General features: G+C 37.7%; 1 protein-coding gene across 5 annotated transcripts in view; it reads right to left on the reverse strand.

The window, feature by feature from the left end:
- Positions 1–23,769, reverse strand: part of AFTPH (aftiphilin) — a 42,647-nt gene that overhangs the window by 3,159 nt on the left and 15,719 nt on the right. Inside the window, exons 2-8 of one of the 5 annotated variants that reach the window (XM_054628714.2) lie at positions 18,753–18,904; positions 18,122–18,248; positions 17,750–17,806; positions 16,043–16,165; positions 9,552–9,612; positions 7,825–7,908; positions 3,776–3,899 (exon numbers count right to left, since the gene is read on the reverse strand). In XM_054628714.2, the coding sequence (XP_054484689.2) occupies positions 3,776–3,899; positions 7,825–7,908; positions 9,552–9,612; positions 16,043–16,165; positions 17,750–17,806; positions 18,122–18,248; positions 18,753–18,904 (728 nt within the window). Of the gene's footprint in view, positions 1–3,775; positions 3,900–7,824; positions 7,997–8,151; positions 9,613–16,042; positions 16,166–17,749; positions 17,807–18,121; positions 18,249–18,752; positions 18,905–23,769 lie in introns of those variants that run through there. The other 4 variants (XR_013181517.1, XM_054628715.2, XR_008533916.2 and 1 more) reach the window with 4 other exon arrangements.

Genomic DNA, 23,769 nt, shown 5'->3' on the forward strand with positions numbered 1-23,769 from the left:
ATCACTCCTGCTTTGCAGAACAGGCACACCAGTGAGGGGTCAATCCCACCTAGTTACCCACTGCTCCCCTACTGGCTGGAATATTCCCCTTTGCAATACTTTATCTACTCCAATGCAATGTAAAAAGTATTTCTAAAGCAGGAGAAGCTAATGCACTAACACAGCAACCACTGCTTAACTGTGACCAAGACAGAGCTATAGATACAATCACTAGGTAATGAGACTCAAACCCTTTTCTGAAATCATTTCAGTGCAGAAAGGGATGAGATGGCCAAAATTCTCCATTCCTCAGTGGAGAGAGGCAGGTTCCTCTGCAATACAACAAAACTGGACACTACAAGTACTCTTTCTGGGTAACAACCACCACTTCTGGTAGCAAATATCACCAGGACAACCCTAAAGAGTTACTCATTAACTCTAATTTTAAAAGACAAAGTAGCATCATCACTGCAGACAGGTTTTACCTTTTAAAGGTAGCAAACTGCCCACTAACTGTGATGTCCATTAATAGAGGCAAGAGAAGTGACTGTGCATTAACTTCAGGCACCACTTTTGCTGAAGATTTCCCATTGCCAAGAGATTCTTTTGCTGAGCCCTGATCAGTGGAGAGGAGTCTTGCAGAGCTTTTCCTGCTCAAGCACTCCTCATTTCTAGGTGCCATGGCTTAAAGAACAGACGCCTGAGTGAGTGGACTGTCAGTGGCAGCTGTCCTATTTCTATCTGCTTTGGAATCAGAACTTTTGATTACAAAACCATGAAAGGACCCATCCCTGGATCAAAACAAAGTCTCTGCCTCATTGAGGTTTCAAAATAATCCTCTACAGCACACTTTGCCCCTACCCATCTCTTTTCTTACACTAGGTTATATTCCCTCCCAAGAAGGACAGGAAAGATATACCCCTACCCAAGCATTTGTACCAGCCCCTCTGTCTGTAGGCACTAAATTTCCTTTTCAAAGGCATGTTAACACTAAGCCACAAGAAATGAACCAGACTTACAGGCAGGAAAGTTGCTGGAAGAAAATCAGGCAAGAAAGAGGGAATGCTTTGTCCATCCATCACTTGCATGTCACTGTTCTGTTTTGCATTCCAACCCCTTCCTGCAGCATTCAAGTCTTTCAGGGCTTCAGTCACCTCTCATGTTTGCAAAGGGTTTTTAGGATAGCACCAGCAAGGCCAGGCTTTATCAGCAACAATGAGCTGATTAGAGAAATGCACTTTAAAAACACTCTGTAATTAAGAGTTAGCCTGCTCCATCCAACACCATCCCCAAGGAGTATTTCCAGTTTAAATGAAGGTTTTGGCCATTTCTTGGAAAGGTATCAGTGCTCTGCTTTCCTTCAAAAAGACAGCAGATAAACTTTTGATCTCTGCCAATTCTATGGAACTAGGCAAGGCTGGAGACTCTGTGGAATGCTGCTCTGGATCCCTGACCTTCAACACTTATTGCTGCTGTCAAAGTTTCAGGCTCAAGCTGAGGACAAAGTTTCCCTCCTCTCCCAATACTTTCCTGCTGAGAAACAGACTTTCTGGTTCAAGAGATGGCTTTGCAACAAAAGACAGGGCTACTTTAGACAAAGACAACTCTTCACATGGCATCCCACAGCTGGACAGTGTTTTTTTCACTCTAAATTTTACCCTAAAGATCCTGAGTTCAGCCAACAAACATGGGATAGCCTCAGCACTACTGAAGTTGCCATCAAAGCGATCCTAAATCCACTGATTTTGTCTTCCTCAGTCAGTTATCACTGATGTCTAATAGTTAACATTTCCAGGCTGGTGCATGAACCTCATTCTCACTGACCTGGCTGTACCCAGCCACTCCTATTTTAAAGACTCCAGTTCATTACAAAAGAATTTATAAAACTGAAAAGAAAAACAAATTTATTACAAAAAGCTAACATTGTACCACACTAGTTGGCATACTACTGAGGCTATACCTTCTTATTTTTCAGAAGGCTTCTGGCCTGAAAAAACATACTGCTTTTCTTTTGGGGAGCATGAAATCAAGAAGAAAAAGCACATGAATTTTTTTTTTTTAACTCAGAGTTGATAAGAACATACAAAATGTATTAAACCATGAAAACAGCAAATCCTTGTGTGTGTCTGAACTTAGCCTCCAAGTCTGAGGTCCCAGCCTGGTACAATGCTACATCACAGATCTAGAACCAGTTCCTGCTGGTAAGCAATGCTCTCCAGAACAGGGGAAGAGCTCTGACATCTGGATAAAGAGCTTTAAGAGCACAGGTAAGAGCTTTCAAGTGCATTGTGGAAGCACTCAGGAAAAAACCAAACCCCTCATATCAAAAAAAAACAGCACAGAAAAATGAGGGTCAACACTTACTTAAGCAAAGTTCCTTTGTAAACAAAAAGCTAAGACATCTTAAAGCAAGGTACAAATCTAAGAGTGCAGATATAACAAAGATACATTTAGAGCTTGCATGTCCTGCTGTGGTTACTTTTAAATTAAGCTTAGAATATAATACAAAAGTATTTCAACTGTAACTATGTTTTCTAATTCCTGAAAGCCAAACTTCCACTACAGTATCTCCAGGAAGAGCATGTGCACTCCATGGATAGAAAAAGAAGCAATCCAGAAGACCCAAAAATCAGCATCGAAGTGGGGAGTTCCCTCTACTGGCTCTCCCTTGAAATTTCATGGCTTGTTGATTTCATGCTCACTTTCAAAATTATCACTGCAGGAAAACTGGGAAGATAGTTTTCTTAGTAAAAGAGCATGTTTGACAAGAACTCTTGAAAATTACAAATCAGTCATTTTAAGCAAGCCAGCTCCACCCCACCATTACTGTGCCTCCTCCTAAGGGCTGTTGCATGAAAACACATCTACTTTAAGAGCGCTGAATAAACCCTAAGGCTCACTTGGGAGTGAAGATATGTTATCATGCACTTGTTGCATGTTGAGGCACACATTTCCAAAAAACCAATGTTTTACTTGGTAAAGATTCCTCAGCATTTCTTTTGAAGGGCACAAACATTAATTATATGTTAAGACAGTCTAGGATCCTACTGCTAAGACACATATAAATAAATAAACCCAAAGAATACAAGCTTATAAATGGAGAGATGATTCTGGACCAAATCAAAGCCCAGACTTCAAGCAAGTCATTTGATGTCTAAAGCCTTTCTACAGATGCTGCCTATAAAAAAAAAGCACAAAACTACTTTATGTGTGCTCCACTGAGGCAGAAGTGACATCCTAAACCAACTACACATTCAATTCTTAACGTGCAACAGCAAAATTAAACTGATTTTTGCTCACTGAAGTTTTGACAGGTGTTAGGAATATTTGTCAAGGGACAAATATAGTCATAATTATTAGTCTGTTATCATTTTACTTGTGCAACATTCTGTATTTATAAATTACACAGAGACAAAGGAGAGTCTCCTGCCTCAGCCCTAGGTCACTGAGCTGATTCAGTTTACCCTGCCACTGTCAGGAGCCACTGTCAGGAGCCACTCTCAGCCCTGATGTTCAGAAAGTTGCTTCCTACAGTTCAGTCATTGGCTCTACCTTTTCAGCATAAGTCCTGGTGATCTTTTTCCTTCAGCTCATAAACCCTTACCCATCTCATTTTAGGCTTCTGAGATAATTTGAAATAAGAACTACAGTACAATGAACTTCAGATTTAAAATCTAAAGCCTTTTGATCATTCAAGAACTTCTGCCCTAAAACTGCACACAAATTCACACCTCACATTTCACACCACCCTTACAGAAGGGAAACAGAAGAATAATGTGCAATGAAGAGCATTTACCTTGTGGACGTGCTTGCCTTCTCCACTGTGGACATGAGCCTTGCAAAAGCATCAGTCACTCTGCTGCTTGCATTGGAAGTTTCCAGTTTTGAGGTTGTTAATTCATACAACTCAGGATCCACACCTTATAGTATAAAACAATAATCAGTGATGGTTGGAGGCAAGTAAAGTCATAATTAGTCACAGACCAACTTGCTAGAAACTGCTTTCTGTAAACATCTGAATCATTTATAATTTGAAGATACATGAAAAGAACATGACAGAACATGTTTGTGTTTCTGAAGCATCATCCTCTCTCCCCATCATTTTTCAGCAGCTTTTTTAGCTGTAGTAGAAAACACATGCCTTGGATCAAGTCTGGCATACAAGGTCTCAGTCTGTGAGTAAAAATAAAACACAGTCTGATTGACTTTTCAGAGTGAAACCTCTATAAAAATGTCAGCTGTGTCAAAAATGGATTGTTTCAATTATTTCAACTCAACTGCCTGTATTAAAAGAACACTGAATGTTAACAGGGACCAACTCTTCACCTAGAGATTACAAACAACACTGGCATGCAATAGAGTGCATTTAGTATCTGGCTTCTCACTAGGGGTTGTGTTAAAATTTTAAGTGAGGAAAAGAAGCTTTTATGAAACAGAAGTGGAATGGCATTAAAAAAAAGTTACATACTAATATGCACAGAACCACCAAAAATTTTAGTCTATGCTCCCTTTTCAACTTTCAAGTATTCATAAGTATTTCTAATGGCATTAAGAATCTGAATGTTTCAGCCTTGAATTTCTAGCTTCAGTTATCTGAGGTCAGATGCTGAATTTTGATATCACTTTTGTTGAAAATGGATTTCAAATTTTAGCAGCAGAGGTCATTCTGAAAACACTGCAAACAATGGAAAGCTATATGCAAAAAATACATATGTATGAGCTAAATTTATCTGTTTAGTGTCAAGCATCACATCTCAGTAGGAAGCAGCTCTATGATTTTTAAATATTACATACTGTTTCTTAAAAAAACTTCTAGGAATTAGAATTACCAAAATAAATCAAGAGGAAAGAGTGTTACAGCAAGTTTTGTTACATTTGAAATTGCTGATACTTCCCTAGCTACAGTTTCAGATATTTTATGCTTCACAGGTTTCATGAAGCGTACATATGTGCCATTCACAAGGTGTTTTCAAAGGCAGCACAGAATTTTTGTTCATAAGCACTGTGTTTATTCAGAGACACCTCTGAGCTAAACAGGTGTCACACTTGTGCCTGTTGATGTGGACAACACAAAAGCATTTCATCCTACTGCAGAACAAACACTGCAAATACTGGGACCTGCTGCTCCCATGCAGCTCCCCGATACAAAACCAGCATTTACTAATGTTTGCTGATGATTGTATCCAGTTTACTTCTCAGGATCAAGATGCTTTTAGAAGTATTCCTGAAACACCAAAAGATTACCAGAAATAAATGCCAGTGCCTACTGTCCTGCCTTTACCAGCAGTAACTGCAGCACTGTGTGTGCTAAGAGATGATGTTAATCATCCCCAAACTTGCTTTGCATGAGCTCTCTACAAGCAGTGTCTTGACCATTTATCCTTTTGGGACATGGTAATTCTTCTTTTATTGTGAGGAAACTTGGCTGACCAAAATGTGAAATAAAGAAAATCATCTGGTTAAGTTGCAGGACGTGGAAGATTTGTTCCACATAGTATGAGTTGATTAGAAATTAATCAGCTGTCCTTTTAACATACATGTTTTTTTAAGTCTGGATTTTCGCAATTGATTTGATCCAGTTCCATGCAAAATATCAAAATATGTACTGTCCTGAGACCGGTATACCAAGACTTCTAGAAATGTCAGATGTTTACAGAACGTAGAAACAGGAAAAAGCCTGAATATTCCATAAAATATCCACTTTCAGTCAGGAAGAGGAAGCCTTGAAGAAATACACTTTGACTTGCAGAAGCCTGCGAGATCCCATTAAGGTACAAATTGGAAAGCTAATTGAAGGAAGGAGCCCTTTGACATGCAACTCTGCAACAAACATTAAATGCAACCTTGTAAGTTACATCATTTAGATATTCCCATTTACAGTCCTGTCTTGGGATATCACTGCTCAATTTACTGCTCTTTAGGCACCTCTTACTCAGCTGCATTTATATTAAACTATTAACATGAAAAATAGAACAATACACTAAATCTGTGGGAAAATACGAGAAATGAGTAACTCCCTATTCATAACTTGGAATGAAAATTTTTATTAAAAAGTTATTTTGAGTACTGATGAAATCAGACTGAGAAGAATTCCATGTCAATCTATAGCAAGTAAAACTAAATCTCCAAAGAAAGAATAAACTTCTACTGAAAAAAGTATCTTCCTTAAGCAAAAAAAAAAAAAAAAAAAAAAATCTAGCAATTTGTCTTTCAATTATTTTATGTATTTTTTAAGAGTTGCATATTCTCCATTTTATTCAGATGATGAGAGAGTATTTAAGGAAACCACTGCAAAACCTTAATGAGATATTGAAGGAAAGTTAGCCAACCAAACCCCACACAAAGCTCCTAAACACACACACAAACACACGAGCTGCAAGCCATGAAACAAATGACTTTCCCAGAAACAAGTCAGTAAGAAAAAAAACCCAAAGCCAAACCAAAAGAAATGAAGGGAACAAAAAAAAAAAAGGCACTATAGGGCATACCATAGAAGGTGATACCTGTAACTTGATGAAACAACAACATAAAAAATAAAATGCAATAAAAGACTAACAGAGTATTCCTCCAGTAACACCTTCCAGTGTGCACTCCTTCTGCACAAGCAATAATGCATGTACCCAACTACACAAGCAATAATAGGTGCAATGGGCACTGGTGACTTGTGTCAATGGACTTGGCACACACTTACAAAAGAATCTGTAGGACTCAAGCACCTTGCCTTTGCTAGCTGTCACTTCCATGACAAATCTGCCCTCTTTCATCTGATAATGGTATTTCTCAAGGGTGGAATAAAAAGTCATTTAGATTGCCATGCCATAAAATTGCTTCCAGTGATTAGATTTTAAAACTAAAAAAGTGTGTTTCTAAAAAGAAAAAATAACATAATAATTATAATAATTTGTTTGAAATATGGGAGGACCCCAAACATCTTATGAATGGGTTCTAAAAATTAAAATCACTAAGAGGAAAAATATCTTTCCTGTGAAGAAATTGATTATCATGGCTTCAGGCATTGTATTGAAGGAGTACTTGCATTATCAATTTAACCTATGCACTGGAACAAATCCCCAAAGTGTTCCCTGAAATTCCTGCAGGAATTTATTCAAAGTGTAGGTTTTCACAAGCTAGTGCAAAATACTCAGAGCATGTAAAAACCACGTGAAAAATGAATTAAATTACTTTCACACGTTATTCATGGAGAGAGTGGTGTTTTCATCTCCTTTTTAAGGGAGTAAATTGCAGTTAAAATGCTTTGGGTTCAAAATTAACATTCATGAACTTCTAATACCCCACAAACATGCAACTATCCTTCTTTTCTATTACAAAGGCTGTTAAAACACCTTTTTCACTGTATTATTGGTAGTAGCCCATGACCTCCTGAGCTGTCATGTATCAAGGTTGATAAATTTATATTCATACATGGCTTCCAAACATCGTCATAATCCTGTAATTTAGAGGCACTCAGAGAAGAGAGCAAGCCTCATCTTTTAGGAATTGCCACATCAACACCATTTTTCAAATTTCCTTAAGTGCTTAGAAGAGTTAACTTCTGGAATTTCTCATTTGAAACAAGTGTTTTAACATCTTATTTGCAAGAGCATAAAAGCCATTCATTCCTTCAGCAGGTGACAAATACAGAGCTGACAGTACCTTTTAAATACTTGTACTCGATACAAAACATCAGAAAACAGAACACAGATTAAAGGAAAAACGCAGTAGAGAGACATTTTAGAGAAATGCAATGTAAAACTTCTCCTTGTTTGTAGGAAAGTCAAGTGATGTGCTCATGCTTTTAGTAAGTTGTTATATTCGTAACAGTTGTGGTTTGAACACTCTGCTGACCTGGGATTGTGGTGGTGCTGCTAGAGCTACTGTCATCCACGGGCCCAAAGAAATCAAGGTTCAGAAGAGTGGAACCTCCACTAGCTTGAAATTCAGTGACCGTGTTGGTAGGCAGCCATATAGAAGGTAAGCCAAGGGAGGGGTTTATGTGTAAAAAGGGGTAAGACACACACTTGAACATGCAAGTTATAATTAGTACTCAGTACGCAATTTAAAAATCGACATGAAAACAATGCTTACAGTATTAGTTTGTACCTTCTAAAATGTTAACAACTTAATTCAATGCACATTTCCTCATGTACAATGCAGCAAGGAAATCAACACTAGTAACTTTAAAATAGAATATTTATTTCAATCTAAAAATGAAAGAGAACCAGCACGACCCAAAGAGAGAGATGTGACCAGTTAAAGGGAAACAATATATAAGTCAATTGACAGTTAAAATATAATGGGCTTTTTCTCCCCTCACTGAAATTGAAAGCCATTCTTTCATCAGGAAAACTTAGCAGCTCCTCAAATAGCAAAGAACAAAAAGAAAAAAAAATTCAAAATTTTATTTAGCGGCTTTAAGCTATTAATTATCATTATCTTAAAGCAGTGTGACCACTGGGTAACAAAGGCCGCTCTTATGTCCAGTTCCTCACTGGCAAATTATACTGTTCCCCTTTAGCACTAAAACAGAAATCAAACCAAGATACATTTTAAAGTTGTTTGTTAAAAGAAAGCATGATGATTGACTGAAGTAGTAAGACACCAGACAACAGCAAAAGGGTCCATCCAGGCTTTCCTTCAGCACCATGATATTGCTATCCAAACTCTTACACACCACACATTCTGCAACAACACAGTGTGGCAACACCAGTGCAGTAAGAGATGCACTTTATCTGAGCCTGCCTTTGAACTTGTGTGTAATCAATCAGTTGCTGTCAGAAGGCTCCTTGTAAAGGAGTTTCTTAATAGGTTTCTGCTCTGTCAGTAAAACAAGTTTCTAGAACTTGTTTTATTTCCTTTGCATGCACTTACATTTCTGACACTAGAGGCAGTGGCACAACTCACTTTGCTATTAAAATAGACACAGGTGAAGGGTTTTTTAGGTGATAACTATATACATTTACAGCTATTAATAAGTTCGTAGCTACCTCTTTAATATAATAGCTATAATCAGCTCTTTAGTGTAAGCAAAAGTGATAATGAATGAAGTCACATTTTTGAAATACAAAATTATCTTTAAATCTGAAAACTTTCAGCTCAGGAAGTGTATATTTTGCAAACAGTTTGTGGTTAAAATATTGTGCTTTGAAGTAGCCACTTTACAGAAGTTTGTCATTCAGAGGATGTCTAAAGAGATAGCTGACTGGTGAAAAATACTTTTAGGAAGTAAAACTCATCAACCTAAAATGCTCATTTGTTCAGAGTTTCATTATAATCTGCAGTTATACGTAATGAAGTGTTAATATTGCCACTGTGTCACTAGCATATGGCAGGAATCTAAAATAATACTTAACTTGTATTTTTCAAGCTATGTAATACTTCACATAGGGGAACTGTAAATCAGAAAGAAAGCCTGAATTTCCAAAGTTAGGAGTAAGAAATAAGTATTATATATATTTTTATATATGTGTGTGTGTATATATCTTAAAAAAATAATCAGCAGATAGATGTTTGTCTGAACTTTGTAGCTTTCTTATCTCTAGCTCTGGTGCTAGAGGCTCTACGGAGAGACGTACCATCTAAAGGGTTAGTAAGGCCACTGCTACTCCAGTCAAACTGGACAGGTGGTAGAGATTCCTAGAGTTGAAAAGTCAGAAATCAGATTTTATAGTCAGTTCAGGTTACAACAATGCAAAGCAGTTCAAACAACAGATTCTTTAGCGTCTAAACACTAAAAAAGATAACTAAATGATCAAGCCCCAACTTTTGGGAGGTGTGTCTTTTCATAATATGCACTAGAGATTCAAAGTAGATTTCTTCTACCACAGGAAGTCCATCAAATTCTGATCAGCACAGATTAGGTAACTTCTAACTCAAACAGGATTTGCAAATTAACTAAAACATGAATTGAATAACAAACCTTAAGGCATCATTGAAAATTAAACTATTACATTCATGGAAGATGAGGCACTTAGCATAAATAGTTATGTATACACAATTACAGGGCAAATTCAGAACAGTGAAAGCTGTCTGTGCATCCATTCTTTGTCTTGATCATATATATTATTTATCATCAAACAACCAATCATTCTTTTGGTTTGTTTTGCTCTTAAGAAACACAATCTCCACACATGAGGGACAAAGTATCAACACCCTTTCCACTCCACCCCCTTTAAAAATTAAAGTCCTGTGAGTTATTATCCTTTCACAGTTAATTCATCCTGATCTATATACAAACCATTGGCAGCAATGCTTGAACAAGAGGAGTATGGAAACACTGACTCCTCCTGGGAGTCCATCCTTGCCTTTTGATTTCCTCTTGTTAAGCCTTTTGGACACAAGCAAGCAGCAGGGGCCATGCTCTACAGGGGCAGTGTGAGTTGCAAGCACTGTCTTCCTGCACTCCCAGGACACAAACTGATGGGACAGTAGCAGAAATGTCTGAAAGAAGCTAAACCTTTCTACTTCTGTGCATTACACTCTGCTCTCTCCCCAGTGAAGTCAACTGTCATGAGGCACTGGGAAAGGATGTGCCCTCAACTTCTAAAGAAACAATCACAGTATGGAAGAAAAACAATGGATTTTCTCAGCAATATTCTTTAAAACACATCAGTACTTGTTAAGCTTCCAGTGGCTGAGCCATACCTTCTCTTTGCTTTTGTAGAAAATCAGCTTTCATTTTTAATTTTAAAGATTCCAACCATCTGACACTGAAGAAAAATGCAATTCACTAATCAAGACTGTAGCAACCTGAGATAGCTTTGTAGCACAATTAAGCTCACTGCAAATTTCCTCAGTGCTAGATGTTTGCAGGAAGCAAAACAAAGGGAGCTGGAGACTTCTGTATTTATTTATAGGAAAGATCTTTCTAAGCAAGACATTTACTTTCTAATGTCTTAAAAATACTTTCAGTACTGAGCACAGCTTGAACAGTATTCTCTCCATGGAGGTTAATAAACTGATTCTTCACTTTTAACTTTGCCTTGGGAATGGTATTACTGAAATGATTTGCATGTAGATATAATGGCAGCAGTGTGGAAGCTCCACCTGATGAAGTAATGATCACCATTATCAGTAGCTTGTTTAAACTTTGTCACATGTAAAAATATATTAACATTAAAAGGAGTTTGTAGGAAAAGAGAAGGGTAGTGAGTATAACAATTTAGCAGCTTTCTGCCCTGAGCAAAATGAACTCAAATTGAAATAAAGTGGCTTCCTACCAACTCTTGCTGAGGAAAACACCCAGTAGATTTTGTGTCAAAGGCCTGAGTTAGGACTAATGACTGACAGAGCTGCATGGAAAAAGTGGCAGCAATGGTTTGCCAAGTGTTTGCCTTTAATGATGGCCTGACTCTCAGATTTGACAAGGAAAGGACACAGGATGTGATGAATTCTTCCTAAAATGGGAAAAAATGAGTCTGACTCCAAATCAATAAGAATACACCAAATATATTAGTCTGCTCTGTGGGATGAGGCCACCCTGCTGACTTCAAGTACTTTGCAAAAGAGAGGGTAAGTAAAGCAGCCCTCACCTATACAGATGCTGGCAAGTACCAGTCTATACAGTAGCAAACCAAGTGAAAGGAAAAGGCAGAGGAAAAAGCAAAATTAAACAGAAAGTTTCCTGTTTCTTGCTACCTCAGCCCTAAGAAACACCTGAACACAGGCACTGAAACCTCAGCCAGTGGGAACATACCCAGCAAACGGGAATATAATGTTCAGCCTTTCTGAAACTGTGAGGTTGTTAGGTTACTGCAATTATTATTTTAGTAACATGCTTTAAGGAAAAGTGCCTAATCTATGAGAATATTGAGAAATGGAGCACATTGCTTTCACTCCTCAAGGCCTCCATCTTAGATTACAGGACACAGTACAGAAATGAAAAAGTATACTCAGCTGTCAGAATACTACTCTGAATGTTAAGGAAGTAAGAAAGAGGAAATTAAAATGCCTGCCTGTTTTACTGCATCATATTTCACTTTGATGCAAGTGAGAGATGTTTTCACACAGTAATTTTAGAATGTATTATGTAAGAGCTCTCATAATCCAAAAGAGTAAAATGTAAATGTTTGTGTCTGTGCCAATAATTACTCAAGGAAAATTAAACAAAATAAATAAAAAAGAAGCATTTTTCTGTCTTAAAGTTGGGCAAAAAGAATAAAAGGACTTGTAATACAAATATAATGTCAATATTCAGATGGATCCCAAAAATGAGCATCATACACATTCCAGAAAAAGCTTTACATGCAAGTAATTCATACATTTCATTGTGTGTATTCATTGGCAAAATTTTATCAGTTCTGAAAACTGCTCTTTTCAGACAACCCCTTTACACAGCTGTCACATCTGAGAGAACACCAAGTTCTGTAGCATCTCTTACCTGCAAATCTTTCTTCCTTACTCTGTGAACAAAGCCACACACACTCTCACACTCTTGGATCTTTCTCACACATATAACTGGAGGGTAGTTCCTGATGGAGCCTTTGGATGGTGGCCAATAATATGGTAGTTTGCATCTGTCATTGTTAGAAGTCCTGATGGTCTCTTATGTAATTAAAAGTGTTTTTAGAGACTGTCACCCCATGGGGTTTAATTAAGGTTCAGTCCCTAATAGCCACCAAGTGTAAGATGTATATTTCTGTTATAACCTGATCCCTAATTCAGTGGCTTACATGCAAGCAGATGTGCTGTAATGGGCACCTGCAGAAAATAAGCACTGGTAATTTTCTTCTACAAAGGTCTGGGTCACTGCAGATTTTTATTCCAATATAAAACTTACTAAGTAAAACTTGACAGGTAACCCTACAAAAGAAACATAGTCCCAAACGGAGAGAAGAGAATGCTTTGAAGCAATAGCAGAAGAGCAGAAATATCTGGACAACTTTCTTCAAAATATCCAAAGAGAAGCAGATAAATAAACTTTAAAACAACATTAACCAGAAAACAGTATCAAACCAAGAGAAAGCAGTCATCATTAAGTCCAGACAGCAACCCTTTAGACAAACACTGGAATGTAATTTGCATGCACTGCCTGAAGACTTGGCTGCAATTTAGAAGCCCACTAGAGCTGCACAAAAAAGAAGAGAAAGGCACCTGTCTTGGGTCTCACAATCAAAGGGTGCCTATTTCACCAGCCACTCCTTACACCTGATGTCCCTTGACAAAGCCTTTTACTTCAGCCTTGTGAAGTCTTTGAGACACCATGCTTAGATCAAGGCAACAGTAATCAGGGGATTATTTCATATTCTGTTTACTGCCTTACAGTTATGAGCACAGAGGAACAGAGAAATAAACCCCTCAATTGTCAAGATAAACAACAGATCAAAGAAGAATTTAGATTCTACCTTCAAATATAAAAGAGAATGACTCTACAAAAATAATCTTTATACAATAAACTAATGTGACAATCCAGTGACTTGCTTGAGAACTCAATTTCAAAACCCTTGTCCTTATAGCTTAAATGGCTCAGATGGAAATTTGTCCACCCTATTTCCTCAGCCTAACTCAGTGAGACCCACTGGAAGGAATGAAGGCAAAACATTCAGAGTTTATGTCATAACTAGGAAGAAACACTGCAGCTCATTTGCTGTTTTTTACCTCATTCTATTAGTTCTAAAGTTCTCCATTTTAAATCTCTGCATGGTTTTGTCTGTTTGCCTACAACAAAACCATTTAGGAGGCATTCCTGTGTTTCTACAAGTGTTCTTTCCAGTATTACTTTCACCTCATCAGTCTTCCAAAGTCTTATTCCCTTAGCAGGAAGTCATATGCACAGACACTGATCTGTATACAAGTGCCATAAATGCCAGCCCTCAGAGGAGAACTTTTCCCTGAGCAAAGAACATGAATCTATCAACCAGAGCCTCTCCTTCCAAAGACAATGTCAATATTCTGAAGTTTGTGAAAATACGGATAAATCTTCATTCTGAAAATGGAGGAATTTAGAAGTTTAACTAAATAATTACACATTAACCAGGTACACTAAAGAGATACTTGAATTGCTGCACCTAAATAACTTGCACTTAGAATAAGAAGTTTCAGACTAAGAATAATTTTAGAATAAGAAGTTTCAGAGTCCACTAAAACTGCCTGTATTTCTACTGAATAGTTTAACAATGTTTCTAGCATAGGTCCTAATGAAATGTTCGGGCACATCATCTTATCACCACAACAATCTGGAATATTCTGAAAGAGCCATTTGTACAATGTGATGTGAAACTGGATTTTCCCCAAAGCAAACAGAAGCCATCAATCATTGACAGAAGATGAGACCAAGAAAGAAAGGCGGTCTCTGAGGTGGAGAATTGATTGTTCATGCCCTGAAACTTTCAGAATATCATCTTACTGTAGCCTCCTAGAATTCTGAATGGTTACAATCTCTAACCCATTTCTTCCCCAAAAGCTTATTTTAGTGTTTGTCTTTTTGAAAAAGCTAGCCTAATGCCAACAGTGCAGACAGACAGCACACAAGCTTCTCAGATGTATTCTTGGACCACAACTATTGAACAGAGACAGCCTTATCAGAAAAAGCTGTAGGTCAAGATTATCACACTGTGACAAGTAATGGGATATTCTGTAGCAGGAATTCATAATTACAGAAAAAGAGAGACTTTGGTAAGTAGAGGTTCTTATTTTCAGCACTATGACTGTCAAGCAACTGAGAAAATGGCACTTGTCAAAGATGCTGTTACTTCAGACTCTCACAGCTCTCTACACTGTTTAGTGTATGGCTTAATTTATGTTTCCTCCTCTGTAAAAAAGGGTACTTTGAATGCTGCAAAAAGACTGTGAAATGTTCCTACTTTCTTACCACACAGTAGATTTCTTCAGATCAGACTGCTTGCAGTAATCACTGTTGTTACCTTTTCTTATATCCACTTCAGCTCCACTGCATATGAGGAGCAGCACAGGAAGCACCAAATGTGTATTGCTGTATAAAACAACGTGAGCTCTGAGCCCACTGACAAACTGCTGCTCAATAATGAAAAAGAATTCTCCTCTGCTACAAGCATGTCACACTTAGAGCTCTGCAGTGTGGCAGAACAAGGACTGCAAGAACATCACTATAGTCACAAGTACCTAGTGTTAAGGTTAAGTGTAGCCCAAGAATAATCCTTTCTGGAATGCCTTCAATCAGAAGTCATGAGCATAGCAGGTAACTGAAGATGTTAGGTGGATTAAACAAGATCTGCACTAAGGAGGGACACAGCTGAGTCCCTGAATATGTACTGAGCATCACTGTAATGACACTGAAAATGAAATATCTCTGCATATCCCATTAGCTTGTTGACAACCACACACATTGAAACACGCATAGCATTCAAGTGCTCTTCTAATATCCTTACATCAAAACAACAGCAACAAAGAACTCAGGAAATTCAAAAGCTCACTCCTAAACTCCTCTGAATTCATTTTGTATCAGACTTTAAAGACAGAGAAGCCAGCAAAGCAACTGTGTGTAACAGATAATTCAATAAATCTGGCACAAAGGGCCAAGAGAATTCATACAATCAAAAAGTCAGACATGTATGCTTGTAATGACCACACCAACAATCTCTCTTGAGGCAGCTGGGCTGCTTTGCATGACACCCTGAAGAAGTAAGAAAGGGCAAAAGGAAATAAACATGAACAGTATAAATGTAAATAGGATCATTCAGAAAACTGAGTGCTAACCAACATGTAGAACAACCTCCAACAATGAGCTCCAGAATAAGCAAAGATGAAGAGCCCTAGCCAGAGGTCGGATGAGCCTAACATTACATATAAAATCTGTCTACCTGCCCACTGCCTTTGAGAGCAAACTGCTGTGTAACAGTAAGGATCATCAGGACTCTGAAATGGTGGCCACCAACTGCTACAGCCTCATCACAGGGACTCCCAGTCACACATGAAAAGCAGATCCAAGAGCAGGACTTCAATCTGACACAACCAACACCTGCCTTTTACATATAGGTGTCTTTGAATACACCATCCAGATATTTTAAACATAAAGAAAGAGACAATGCATCCCATTATTTCCCTCATTCTTTCTTTGCGTCTCCTCTCCCTTCTCTCCCTATTTTTTTACCTGGAACTGATCAGATGCACATGTGCTCATCTCTGGTGATACAGGAGGTGTCTGTCCTATTGAAGCTATTTTTTCTGCTGCAGATATTGGTTTCAATGGTTCCTTGGTAGGTTCTAACATGCCCTGAATAAACAAACAAGAAACAAATAAATAAATAATCTGATTTTTAAAAATTACTTGCACACACACAGACACACACATTTACAGACACTTCAAGAACTGCAGATGCCAAAAACTAGAACACACTACTAGGTAGTACTACCCTCAGCTAAGGGCTTGGGGGTAACCGTGTATCTCTGGGACACTTTCACTGTGTTGAGAGGGGCGGGAGTAAATGGAGCAGGGGAAAATCATCATGGGTCCTTAGGCCTAAGAAATATTTTAGAGCTAGTAACAAAAACCCAAATGTTAAGCTGGAGCTTGCTTTTAACTTTCAGTAAGGTAATTTAAGCTGGAGAAAACAGTTACTTGATAAGGTCATGTCTTCTCCTCCCAATTGTGTGTAGACTATTCCAGAAATATCAAATGACCCATCACAAAAGTACAACTGCATTCATTCCATTTCAACAATTAAGTCATCCAAAAGAAACAAACTAAATTATCAATTTTCAGAATGATACCAAGAACGATAATTACTGAGATGGCAATAAATGCATTAAGAACCATTAAGAAAATAAACACATATTTTAATTTTAAGCAAACATTTAAAATATGGATAGTATTATGAAAAATGTCTGAAATCTGATCTTGAAAAAAATGTAGGGTGAGAAGATCTACAGAAAGCCCAAAGTTTGCACTGAGACATGCCAACCACCCGAGAACAATGAGGAGCCCCCAAATAAAAGCACAGGATTTGCAACTACAGCATTTTAAACAATTTTCAGGAAGTCACTTGCCAAGATCAACTGTCCCACAAATGTTTCTACACCTTATCAGGGGAGCTTTGAATCTACCCACCAGTTCAATAATTTCTTTTGGACAGCTGAGAAACACAGAAAGCAACATGGAAACAGAAAGCAACAAGCCACTTTACTCCTACTCCTGCTGCTATCCAGCTTATTGTATGCAAAAGTATATAAAAAATTTAGGAGACAATTATCAGCAACAACAATCTGCTGCAAAAAATAACTGCATGTGTAGCAAACATAGTCCCGCTCACAAACAGGAAGAAAAAAGCAGTATCTCAGAATTGTTTTAACTACCTGTATCAGAATACCATGTTAACATCCAAAGAAGTACACAAGCTGACCTTGATGCACCAGAAAACTGTAGAAGTCACTCTATAAAATTAACCTACGTAATTAGATCAGCCTAATATAAACCAAAGAAAAGTATTTTTTTACTGTTCCATTTGTGGATGATCATATGAAAACATAGGTATGTTTGCCTGTGTGTATACATATACATGCACTGTTTTTTTGAGAAAAAAAGAACATTTATTCTGCTCAGACCAGCAAAAATCACAACCCTTATCTTCTCCTTGTTTTTACTGAATACTTCTTTCACTTAAAATCAAGTATTTGCTCGCACACATAATGAAAATTATTTATTTGGTAATTCTTTTCTAGCATTTCTACTGATGCCTAAGCCATAACTGTACTCACAAAAATATCTTTCAGCACACTTGGTGTTTAATGTCATTTAATATATTTCATTATATGATGTTGCCAGAATTATAACAAAAAAATAATACTAAAAAAAGCTTACCAGTCCTGCTGCATACATGGGTACTATAACAGGCTGCTTCTTGTTGCCTGTAAAGAGCTGATAAAACAACAAAGAATTTACTTAAGAGTTTCTTCTATGTCAGTGATGGAAATGTTTTTCAATGCTACATAACTTGAATAAGGTTAGTATCACAGAATAAATGCTATGTTAATTATAACACAATGGTTAAAAACTAATGCAACTTTTTACATTCATAGGGCTTGTAAAAGGTTGCCAGGTGGTCTGTCATGAACAACCATGTTCTGTGCAACTATGCAATTAGGAGAAGGCATTCACAGAGAACACCTCCACCTGATTCTACATATAAAGCAGATTCCTTATTTAAAAAGCCAGTTTTACTGGCAGACTCACAATATTTCTTGTGTCAATTCCCAGGGAGCACAGAAGCTTTTTGTTGCTGTGGGAGCCACCCCACTGGTATCTCAGTCCATATGCATCGTGGATGTCCTGCAGCTCTGTCCACACGTCCATCAGTTCCCTGCACAACCCATCATAAATCAAGTTATCATTCAGAAATACAGCTTAGTAGCCTTGAATATTTATTCTGTTTTTTAATGCAAGTGACTTATTATACATTCCAATTAAATTTATGCCCAAGCACAATACCCAGGGGAACTAAAACTGCAGTGTTCTCAGAACAATTATAGTTCAGACTTCTTACTGGAAAATGATGTCCATGGCAGGCAGGACAAAGCCTGCTTAGACTTCATCATTACATGAATAAATACAGTAATTTATAGCAAGTGTAACTAATAAGACATATTTGGTCAATTCAGAGACAAAATTGAAAAGAAGATGATAGGCTGCTGAGTTGCTAAGTGAAGTACTCCTGGTGTATGTAGTCACTGAAAACAAGAATTCTGATAGATAGCTGATTTTCACTCGATGGCTTCTCAAAATACTTGAAGCAAACACCTCATTTTAAATTACTGCCATATGTGTTTCAAGTTCATCTTATATTTGTTGCACTGTGGTTTCTTACCCAGTACTTCCTAAGGTCTCCTCAGTTGTTATCTGCTTTTCACCTGCTTCCAGCAAATGATTCAAGGAACTTATTTCTTCTTCAATTTCAGCAACAGGAATGGAAGGAAAACAGACTTCAAATATTCGTTCCAGACGACTTAGCAATGTTGTCTATACCAAAGAGAAAATATTTATGTCAAGTTTTGCTAACTGCTACAAAGACAAGTCCAATATCACAGCAAGATGGACAACAACTTATAGCTAACACAAGATTTCACTCACCACAAAATATTAACTGCCAGAGGACCACAAGACTCTTTAAACACCAAATACAGGCTAGGATCCTGTATACAGGATCCTTACTGTAAACAGTAAGGATCTTGCCCCCTGCAAAGTGAGTTGCAACAGAAGTGTCCAAAGTCACTCTGGTAGAAATTACCAGAAAATGCACACAACAAGATTTAGGCTATATAAGGATAATATCTCAGCAATATAAACAGCATATATTGGAACTAATGGTTTCCAGACATTTTAATTCCAAAGCATGCACTGGGCCTTGGCAGATGGATCTAACATGAAAAACAAAACAAAAGTCAAACAACCTCCGGCCCTCACAAAAACAAAAAAAATCCCCCCCGTTTTTTTCTGATAAGCAGAGTATGCTTTCTTCTTTTCAAGTTTTTCCCTTATATTTCTCTTTTCTCTTTAGTATTTCCATATAGACAGGATTTCAACTTCTTGTACCTATGTTAACTGGTCTTGGACATCAGATGTACTAATGATATGGAATTTTTTTCAACCCATTAAAAACAGGTAAACATCAAGCTTTTATTATTTATTATAATACCAATTTCAATGGTATTTTTTCAAGATATGCTTGTAAAAATGAAAATAAAGCCTTTTTTAATGTACTCATTTTTGCCAGAAACACCTGAATCTCTTTTCTTGCTAAGGAAAGGAGGCACAAGCCTGGCATTCAGTGGAGTGTTTCCATCTTTCTAGTTTAGTGCTCCTCAACAACCACTTTCCCAGTGCTCTGCTGCAACACACACAGGGCAGCATCCAGCAGCTCCAGCACCTGCTTTTCTACTGGGGAAATGGAAAAGAAACAGTAGGCGGAAATCCCAGGAGCATCCCACAGCATGTGCTGTTTTAGCTGTGCCAGCAGAGCCCTCCTGTGGAGATGCAGCATATTCCAGCAACAATGTTGAATTTACACACATAAGCCTCAAAACAGCGGGGTTTTGTTACAACTGAGATGATTTACAGTTCAAAAAAGCAAGGCTGTAGGAGGAAGTTACCTATTTTAGTTAGGCCAATCGATACAACTGGGACAAACCTTCATGCAGCAAAATATCTGCTTCACAATTCCAACAATTATCTGCAACATTTCTTATTTGAACTTATAGCTGAAAATTTGCCTTGTGTCTCATCTCAGCTAAGCAACTCACTGACCATGTACATCAGCAAACATAACAGAGGTAAACATGTTATCAGAATATCTGGATCCTGTACTGGAGTTGGGATGATGAGTCAGGAACTGGGATGGAGTCTGTCCAGACTATTCTTTCTGTTCAGCCTCTAACTGTAAAAAATAGGAAAATGAATTGGCTTAGAGCATCAGCTCTTCAGTTTTACTGCCTGTGAAAGAAATGCCTGAGAGGGACAGCCACCAGGTACAGCCACTTGCAAACCATAATGTATAAATGTGCAAAGATCTGAATTCAGAGCATACCTGACTCATCCCCCCCATTTTTTTTTTCTTTCCTTTTCTTCTTCATTATCTCTCTGGTAAATTCTGACCATATTTCTGACCATAATGAGTCATGTTCTACAGTAAATAATTCTTCTTTTAATCATCTCTCAATGCTCAGTCATTCCGGCCATACACTAAGTTGCAATACTTGTAAGGCTGTTTCCTGTTTGTTAACCAGAACTAAGACACTACCTTACATTTTTAGGAAGTAAAACTAAACACTATTCCAGATTCTAGCCTAATGCTTTAACACACCAAAGCATACTCTGCTTCAATTTTAAACCTTAACTTTGCCTACAATATATCACTTCCCCTTATCTTACATTAACAGGTGATGCTTACTTCATTTCTGTAATACAGCAAGAGTACAAATCGCCAGGGAAAAGCAAGAGGCAGATGAATGGCATTGGATCACAGAAACAGCAAGGCATCACATTTCTTGAAAAGGATCAACATTTGAGAACATGCTAGTGACTAAAAATATGCTTGCTTAGGTAATGAAAGAACTAACAGAACATCTCTAAGAATCAAGCAGAATCTCAGTCAGTGTCACATTTCAAATTTGAGTTTAAGAATTGTGCCAAAATTTCAGGAACAGTTTAACTATAGCATTCTTTACACTTCCTGTCATCTTTTCTAAATTCCCAGCGATGCTTAGCCCTTATTTCTATATGATAAAGAATGGTTTCCATAGCAAACCAGAATAATTAATTCTGTATGTGCAAATGGACAAAGGGATGAGTGCACAAACACACATCTCGACACAGTGGCAATGGAAGCAGCTGAGCTTGTTTTTGTAATGAAATTACAAATTAACTGAACTTGTTTTGGTGATGAAATCCTGCGGTCACAGCTTCCAGGTATTAAGGGCATCACCAAGATTTTAATGCTGGTGTAAGTGTCCACCTCCTACAAACTCTAATCTATTGTTGCATAAATCAGACTGCAAGAAAATACTGTGCATGACCAGAAGTAATGTCATGTCTGTTTTTCTGGAAAAAAAAAAAGGCAGAAACCAATAATTTTTATCCACTTCTCATGTCACTAAAAGTATCTGATACTTTTAGTGACATGAGAAGTGGATAAAAATTTTACTTTTAGTATCTGATACTTTATATGATTGCTCTGCATGGCCATTCAAGAGGAATAATTCTTGAAGGCACTTACAGAAGATGTGAAAAGGCTATAGCTGCCATTAAACATTAGCTGTGATTCTCCAAACAGTTGATAAATAGATAAATACATTTATTTATTAATAAATTTAAAGACTCATAGTTTCTCTAAATGCATTTTGGCAGACACTTAAGACATGGTAATCACCACCAGAACCAAAGTATCAGAGATGCTTTTTTAAAATAAGCATAACCACAGGATTAGAATTTATCTATGTGGCAATTAAACAGGGGTCAAGATCCATCCCTCAGAGCTGAAAGCCCGAAGTACTTGGTTTACACAATTTGGTTTTTTTTTTTTTCTCCACCACAAGGTCATAGAATCTAAGAACTCCTTCAACACAGCAATTCTTCACTGACCACTCAGCACACCAAATCCTCCCCAGGTGCCCCCACATGAACCCAACAGTGACAGGTCACTGCCTTTCTTCAGAGCTATGAAAAGAGGAGATAATAAAATTTGCCATAAAAACAACACACTTGAGCCCCACTACAGAAACAGTGGACACAAATGGCAGTTTTCACCATGTAACTGCTGAAATGCTTCTGTGGGTAAAGTTTTGGGGAACTCTGTGTGCAAGAGTGGAAAAAACCCAGTCTTGCTTCTCTCCATGGCTCTGGTCCCATATAACCTGTGGAGCAGACACAAGAACTCATCCAGGTGAGCTCCCTTTCAAAGAGTGGAGTGGCTCTTTGTCCTTCCATCCTCTCCCCTTTCCACTGGAGGGCACAGCCCCAATTTTTAACACAAGCCCATATCTTCCTTTAGGAAATCTCTTCTATCCCACAGCATCTCTGCTCTGGCAGCCTCCAGAGGTGCTTTAAGAAGGGGAGAGTCAAAAACAGAGGCATGCCTTCAACCCTCCTCATCCTGCTGCCAAGAAAAGAGGCCACAGAGGAAGCAACACAAACACTGGGCTCTTTGCCTCTACCAAACACAAAACTGGAAGATCTAAGAATAAATAAAACCAGTGTAATAGTTAAATTGTTGAGCATGTTTAGATATTCAAGCTTATGTGAAAAGTAATAAAAGAAAAAACATATTAAAGGGGATGGAAAAGAACCTATGAAAGATCCAAAATGCTAAACATATAAAGTAGGAAAGGAATAAAGTCCACGTGGACATGACTGGCTTCTGATTGGAACTCAAAAGCTGAATGAAAGCTCTCAAAAAATGACAGAACAAAGCTCAGGGGCCAAGAAAAGAAAATTATTAACCACTGAGATTTTATTTAACTGAAATCATGAATTCACTGTTCTGCAGAGTGCCTAGCACAGCTTTTTATGACTATTTTAATAAAATAAAGGTTAAATGAGAAGCTCCCTTTGCTGGGTTTTTTAACAACCAAACCACATTTTCCAGCAACACGTTTGCCTGTAAAAAGCTAAGTAGCCATTTACTCTTCTACCTTCACCACGTGTGTGCATGGGATGGGTGTATTTGGGGTTTTTGTTTGAACAGCTTTATTGATGTTCTTGGAGTATTTTGTGGGGGTGGGTTTGGGGATTTTTTAAGAGCTAAACTTCATGACCATATAGACAACACAAGGGAGCGAAGAACCAGTTTCAATGGATGTAACTCACCATGGGGAACACATCAATCGACTTCCTCAAAATTTTCTGGACTCAAGCATTAAAGCTAAATGGTCAACTAAAACCCCACAAGCAAACGAACAAATCCCTAAGTTCTCAATTGAATGGGGACAGTTTTTTCTTTGAAACAGCTTATGGACTGTTTAAACTATGAATCCATTTCCTTTTCACATAGCAACAATTTGTTTCTTTGTCTGAAGCACAGGCAACACCTCCTCAAAAGCAAAAGGAGAACAGCTGCAGGCAGAAAAACTGAGTAAAGAAGACAAGCAAAGCTTACAAAGAAAACTAGTTTAACTTCTCATGTTTCAAATGTGATGGCTTGTCTCCATCCCCACTTTAAAAGCAGATTAATATAACGTAGTGCCATATATTTCTTAAATGTAAAAAACTGAATTGAAATGGGTGTTTTTATTTACATGGGAAATTTATAATGGAAACACTCATCCTAAACTGAGATTTGCAAATCAGAAAGAGGATGCTACAAGAGCTAAAAAAACCTTCATCAACATAAA

This window comes from Agelaius phoeniceus, chromosome 3, assembly GCF_051311805.1.
Source record: "Agelaius phoeniceus isolate bAgePho1 chromosome 3, bAgePho1.hap1, whole genome shotgun sequence".
NCBI classification, from domain to species: Eukaryota; Metazoa; Chordata; class Aves; order Passeriformes; family Icteridae; genus Agelaius; species Agelaius phoeniceus.